The sequence below is a fragment of the Pteropus alecto genome, unplaced genomic scaffold (assembly GCF_000325575.1).
Source record: "Pteropus alecto unplaced genomic scaffold, ASM32557v1 scaffold359, whole genome shotgun sequence".
Lineage (NCBI taxonomy): Eukaryota > Metazoa > Chordata > Mammalia > Chiroptera > Pteropodidae > Pteropus > Pteropus alecto.
The window spans coordinates 3,957,336-3,964,303 of record NW_006443119.1 but is presented as its reverse complement, the minus strand read 5'-3'; the positions used below and the strand labels follow the sequence as shown (position 1 = coordinate 3,964,303).

Here is a 6,968-nt window from a genome sequence, read left to right as displayed (position 1 = left end):
GCAGATTAGAGGGCTCTCTGTGGCTGCACCCAGAAAGGCAGACAGCTTGGGGCAGGGTGGGAGGCCTGGCGAGAGAAGAGGGGAGGATGTGGGCTTGTGTCGGGGCGCTTGTTGCTTGCAATTGCATGGCCAACCAAAGGCACTGTGAAAGAGGCTGACTTACAAGAAACAGTTCCTGAAAAAGCCCAGCGAGGCCTGCAGCCAACTTCCACTTTACTCTGGATATTTTCACTTTTGGGGCATCTTGTTCTGAGTCAAGTTTCTTCCTTCAGGACATGGGACTTTCCAGAAGGACCACAGCTCCTTCCGTGCATTCACTTGACCAGGGATATTCTGAATTTGGGTTGTTGAGAGAGTTAGCCTGCCTCTCTGGAGAAGGATGGCCGCACAGTACCTGTGGAGTCTGCTTCTCTGGGCAGGTAAGCGGGACAGGAGAGTAGCCCGTCCTCAGAGAGCCAAACCCCCCCTGCCAGCTGCTCCTCACCAGGCATCTTAGCAGAATCCCCCATCCCAAGTGGCTGAGGAGAGGTAGGAAAGACTCAAGCAATTTGGGGACAACCTTGAAAGCTAGGTAGAGGCAAAGAGATTCAGAGTCCTGGGTAGAAGGAGGCGGCAGCACTGGGAGCATCCATGTCCATGACACTCGAGCTGTTTGGTGGCCCAGGACAGTTAAAATTGAAGCTGGTGGTACCAGTGGTTTGGAAAGAGATAATGTGATAATGGTAAGGGTCTGGCAGTATTAAACCAAAGGAAATTCTAAATACAGTCTGGGAGAGAAGGGATGGGCAGAGCAGTGCAGGGCTCTTACTCTGGGGACTTTTTCCAGCAGCTTGTGGGAAAGCTGAGGCCCTTCCTGAAGTCTAAGGGGAGGTGGATGCTGAGTGGGGATGAGAGGAGAGAACAAATTAAATGTAGCACATGTGGACATGGGGTGGCGATAATGGTGTGATGGGATGCAGACCTGTCGGGTCTCTTCAGCACTGAGCAATCCCTCCATCCTGTCTGGTACCTGACTTCCCTTCCTTGGTGAACAAGTGCTCAGTGTGACATGGGTCAGCACTTCAAAGCCAGGGGATAGGAGTCATGGGGTGTGGCAAAGAGAAAGCAACTTTGTTTACATCAGACTCACAGGAACTTTGAGATAACTTTGTCCATTGTCTTGCCCGGTCCCTGGCCTCAAGGGCTCCAAAGGCTCTGCAGATTTTGACATTTCTAAATATGTAAAGAAAGTCCTTCAAAAAAAAAAAAAGAGAGAGAATCTATTTGGTTCACAAATCTTTCAAATATTGGACATGGGAGGTAAAAATAATTTTTCCAAGGAGTTCTTACCAGTAAATGAGATGAGTGCAACTGAATGGTGAATGTCATTGTTTTACAGATGGGACATCACAAGTCCAGAGAGGGTGGGTGAATGCTGAAGGCCATTTAGCTTATTCTGGGCAGAGCAAGGCAGGATAGAACCTAGGAGTCTTGACTGACACCCAGTGTTCTTTCCTCTCTCTGTTATATCTCCTCTCTGCATTTACCCTGAAGCCATCCAGTCAGGCCTAAGATGATTTGGGCTGGGGAGGGCAGTGAGGCAGACGAGGGGCTGGAGTCACTGGTGGCTGGCCGAGTAACCATCCAGAACACATCTCCTTAACCAAACTCCAGCACTTGGTCTGCTCTTATTCTGCTCTGCACCCCCCTGCTCTGCACCCACCACTGTGCCAGGCACAAGGAAAGCCAGTAAATTCTGCCATTCATTCAGTAAAATTTACTGAGCTTCTCCTATATTCTCCTGAACCTTGATGGGCACTGGGAGTGCAAAGATGAAAAGAGGAACTCGAAGTCTAGTGGGAGACGCGGACTCGTCAATAGGCAATAACAATAGAGATAAGGCATTCATAGTGGGGATCCCACGCCTCTGCGGGAATATGGAGGATGAGTGTGTAATCTGCAGACATGGATGGGAGGTCACAGGACTTGATGCTTCAACGATGCACACATCACGCACACATCTCAAACTCAGTATGTTCCCAGTAAAACCCAGCATCCTGCCATCTCCCCCATCCCCAAATTCTGTTTCTTCTCCTGTTCTAGATCACAGGGAATGGCACCCAGTGGGTCCCAAGGACCTGGGAGCTATATCCTTGACTCCTTTCTCCTTCACTCATCAGATCCAATCTGTTACCAGATCACACTGATCACACATTTTAATCTCTCTCGGTTCCTGCCACCTCTCTCATCCCAGTTGCTCCCCCTCAGTACAAGTTTCCATCACTGTACTTTGGATTAATAGACGCAATCTCAGTCTTGCCCCACCTACGAAGCATCCTCTGCCCCTCTGCCGGAGAGATCAGTCCAATACACATCTAATTGCGTTACTCACCTACTTAAAACCTATCCGAGGGCACCCATTGCTCTAAGGATAAAGCCGACCGTCAATGTACTTTCAGGGCCCTGCATGATCCCTCCAACTTTGCAATGCAATTTCTTTCTTTTTTTTTTAATTAAGTTTATTAGGGTAACATTGGTTAATACAATTATTTAATTTTCAGGTGTACATTATAATTTGACATCTGTATATTCGATTGTGTGTTTACCACCCAAAGTCCAGTTTCCTTCAGCTACCATATATTTGATCCCCTTTACCCACTTCACCCTCCCCTTACCTCCCTATATTTGACTCTCTTTACCCTGTCTGCCTCTCTCCTCCTCCCCCCAACCCCTATCCTCTGGCAACCACTAGTCTATAATCCATGTCCATGAGTCTCTGTTTGTCCTGTTCATTTGTTGATTTTAGGTTTATATTGCACATATAAGTGAAACCACGTGATTTTCAACTTTTTCTGTATGGCTCTGATCGCTTAGCATGATTATCTCGAGGTCCATCCATGCTGTCGCAAATGGCAGTATTTCATCTCTTCTTATGGCTGAGTAATATTCCATTGTATATATGTACCACAGCTTCTTTATCCAATCATCTATTGTAGGACATTTCACTTGCTTCTATGTCCTGCCCACCGTGAATAATGCTGCTATGAACATCGCTGTGCAAATATATTTTCAGATATGGGTTTTCAAGTCTTTGGGATAAATACCCAGTAGAGGGATTGCTGGATCATATGGTAGATCAATTCTTAGTTTTTTGAGGAACCTCCATACTGTTTTCCATAGTGACTGTATCAATTTGCAGTCCCACCAGCAGTGTATGAGGGTTCTTTTTCATCCACATCCTCTCCAGCATTTGTTATTACTTATCCTGTTGATTATAGCTATTTTAACAGGTGTGAGATGGTATCTCATTGTGGTTTTGATTTGCATTTCCCTAATAGCTAGCAATGATGAGCATCTTTTCATATGTTTGTAGGCTATTTGTATGTCCTCTAGGGAGAAGTGTCTGTTCAGGTCCTCTGCCCATTTTTTGATTGGATCGTTTGTTTTTTTTGTTGTTGTTATTGAGTTTTATGAGTTCTTTGTATATTTTGGATATTAACCCTTATCAAAGGCATTGCTTGCAATAAATTTTCCCATTCAGATGGTTGTCTCTTTACCTTGTTGATGGTTTTTTGGTTTGTTTGTTTGTTTTTGTTTGTTGTTTGTTTGTTTGTTTGTTTGTTTGCTAAGCAGAAGCTTTTTAGTTTGATGTAGTCCCATTCATTTATTTTAGCTTTTACTTCCCTTGCCTTTGAGGTCAAATTCAGAAAATCCTCTTTAAGTCCAAGGTCCTTGAGTTTAGTTCCTGTTTTCATCTATGCATTTTATTGTTTCATGTCTTATATTCAGGTCCATAATCCATTTTGAGTTAATTTTGGTGTGCGGTGATTGACAACAGTCTAGCTTCATTCTTTTGCAGGTGGCCTTCCAGTTTTCCCAACACCATTTTGCAATGCAATTTCTTACTCCGCCTACAGATAACTACTTTCGGTTCCCCACGGATCACTCTCTTTCATCCTTCAGGCCTTTATACACGCTATTCCCTGTGCTTGAAACACTTTCCATCCTGCTTCAGGCAGTCCTCTGCTTGGCCTGGCTGATCCCATTCCTCCTTTGGGCCTCAGCTTAACCATTTCTTCTCAAAGCCCATCAAAGCCAGTTAAGGTCATGTTCTCCTAGGCACCCTTTTTCCCTTTTACATGGTACTTAGTATATTTTAATTACTTGCTTAAGAGTCTGGCTTTTTATGTGAGCTCCATGAGCACAGGTACCAAATTATCTTTCTTATTGTTTTATTCTCAGCCCCTGCTACAGTGTATGTACCCTCAACCTGAGTGGAGGGAGTGTGGGAACAGGGGCCCTAATATGCTCCATGGCAGCTCAGCTGTGTACAGGAGAGAAACAAGGAGCTTGGGGCAGGCAGAGTGACTATGCTCTGTTCTTGCAGCACTACTTCCCATTGCGGATATTGGTGCCCAAGTGCAGGGACAGGTAGGGGGCTCCGTACTACTAGTGGCAGAGCACCCCCCCAGCTTCCAAGTCCGAGAGGCCATCTGGAGATCTCTCTGGCCATTAGAGGAGCTCCTGGCCACATCTTTCCGGGGCTCCCTGGAGACTCTGTACCACTCCCGTTTCCTGGGCCGAACCCTGCTGCACAGCAACCTGAGTCTGGAGCTCCGGCCACTGGAGTCTGGAGACAGCGGCAACTTCTCTGTGTTGCTGGTGGACACAGGAGGTCGGGCCTGGACCCAGATCCTGCAGCTCAAGGTGTATGGTAAGTGTGTCTGACACTGGCTCTCTGCCCCACCCTCCCCCACAAAGCCCTGGAAAGGCGTCCTGAGGCCCAGGGGCTGGAAGACTGGGTTCCAGAAATCTCAGGCCTCTGACTTCGTGGCTGTATCAGAGACCAATTGCTGATGCGCAATTACATGAGTCTCCTTCTGGATGCACACATCCATGAACCAGCTGTACACCTTTGCAAGCAGAGTGTTGGTTGAATTTCAGAACCTCCAGCCTCACCTGTTACCACCTTAGCCAATGCCTTGTGTAGTGGATTACCTGTACAATCATACAGGCAGTACTGTAGCCTCTCCCTTTTTCTTAGTTTCAGCTACCGCGCATGTAAAATGAGGACATTAAATGTGATAATACATGCAGCACCCACGCCACTGAGCTCTAAAATGCCTTGTTATCTGCATCTGAATTACAGATTTTAAGGAAATTGCTCTTTTATTGCTTCCAAATATATAGCGTGATTACAACTAATTTCATAAAGCTGCCAGACAGCCATCCTTAGGAGCTCCGCTTTGACAATAGATAAGAAGGATTTGAATTAGCAAACCAGGTACTAGAAATGTCAATGGGTGTTTCTACTACGTCCGTCCATCAGTGTTTGGAAGCAGCTTGTCCTCTTAAGTAGTGTAAACATTCCCCCCTATAATCTTTGTTTATATTATTAGTGTGCCCAGAAAATCTTTTTGTTTTTTTTTCATATCATAAATCCCAGCAGGTTGAATTGGCATTAATGAGGTTTTACTCTGCTTGACTTTAGAATGCTGTCAGACACTGAGCCCTCTTGTTGTCACCAGAATGTTCTCCCGCTGGTCCCCATTGCCACTGAAACAAAGGATTTATTCATCAACCTATATAGGAAAGAGGAGCCATGGCCCAGACATCAGGACACTAATTTGTTCAATGGCCCAGGTAGCGAGCACCTAAAGAGTGAGGGTTATGGAGATAACAAGACATAGCCCCTATACCTTGGTCACCTCCTTCACAGCATTTTGCACCATTGTAATTATTTTTTTAATTATTCATAATTACTTGTCAATATCTGTCTTCCTCACCAAATCTAAGCTTCAAAAGTCCAGGAATGTTTTCTTGCCTGACTTAAGAAAAACTCATTGTCTTTCTGACTATAAAGTGCTATGATAAGGAACAGACAGAGTGCTTGGAGAGCTCAGAACCATACCTGAGGTATCAGGGAAGACTTCACAATCAGGATGGCAAGCAATGTGTCCAAGCTAAGCCCAGGAGTTCTCTAGGAGGATGAGAAGTAAAAGGTATATGTGCACAGTTGAGCCATATAAAAGCATGGAAGAGCATGACATGTTTGAGAAAACTGGAAATTAATTAGGATAGGTAGGGAGGACCAGCAGAAGGGACAGCTAGAGAGGTTGACATCAAGGATACCAGACTAAAGAATTTAGCTTATTTCCTGTGAGCAATGGGAAGCCAGACAGAGTTTTGGAGCAAGAGCAGCCTGGTCAGAGGTGACTTTTAACTGTGCGTGGATCCCAGAGCCAGAGCTGTGAGCCCCACCCAGCATCCTTGTAATCCACACCTGCTCTACTATTCTTGCCCAGATGCAGTACCCAGGCCCATGGTACAAGTGTTCATCGCTCTATCAAGGGATGCTCAGCACCCCAAGACCTGCCAGGCACTCCTGTCCTGTTGGGTCCCCAACATCAGTGACATAACCTATAGCTGGCGACGGGAGGGAACTGTTGACTTTGGTATCGAGCCACATGGCCTCTTCATGGATGGACAGGTGCTGAGGCTTTCACTGGGACCAAGAGACCAGGGCGTGGCCTATTCCTGCATTGTCTCCAACCCTGTCAGTTGGGACTTGACTACAGTCACCCCATGGGAGAGCTGCCATCATGAGGCAGGTACGCCAAGGGTCAGGGGTCAACGTCGGATGGCGAAGCATCAGGTCCACCTCTGACCCTGCCTCTCTTTGTCCTGCACCAGGGAAGGCCTCCTACAAAGATGTACTTCTGGTGGTGGTACCTGTCTCGCTGCTCCTGATCCTGGCTGGTCTCCTCTCTGCTTGGCACTGGGGCCTCTGCGCAGGTGGGAGTCCTGCAGGTGCTGGAGGTGGGTGGAGGAGCTGGATCTACTGGAGAGGAGGACAGAGTTTGGGCTTCCTCCCATTTGTCTTCAGATAGTCTGCTCTCCTTACATCCTGGCCCTATTTGTCTTATATTCTGGCCTCTAATGAGACTGAACTACTTGAAGTTTCTCTTGCAGTTCTTCGAATGGACCAT

At 46.5% G+C, this 6,968-nt stretch overlaps 1 protein-coding gene across 2 annotated transcripts in view; it reads left to right on the top strand.

The window, feature by feature from the left end:
• The first annotated feature begins 379 nt into the window (after window positions 1-379).
• SLAMF8 (SLAM family member 8) overlaps window positions 380-6,968 on the top strand; it is a 9,375-nt gene continuing 2,786 nt past the window's right edge. The window contains exons 1-4 of one of the 2 annotated variants that reach the window (XM_006922910.2): window positions 380-419; window positions 4,367-4,693; window positions 6,285-6,587; window positions 6,664-6,774. In XM_006922910.2, coding sequence (XP_006922972.1) covers window positions 380-419; window positions 4,367-4,693; window positions 6,285-6,587; window positions 6,664-6,774 — 781 coding nt within the window. The remainder of the gene's footprint in view (window positions 420-4,366; window positions 4,694-6,284; window positions 6,588-6,663; window positions 6,775-6,968) is intronic. The other variant, XM_025040473.1, reaches the window with a different exon arrangement.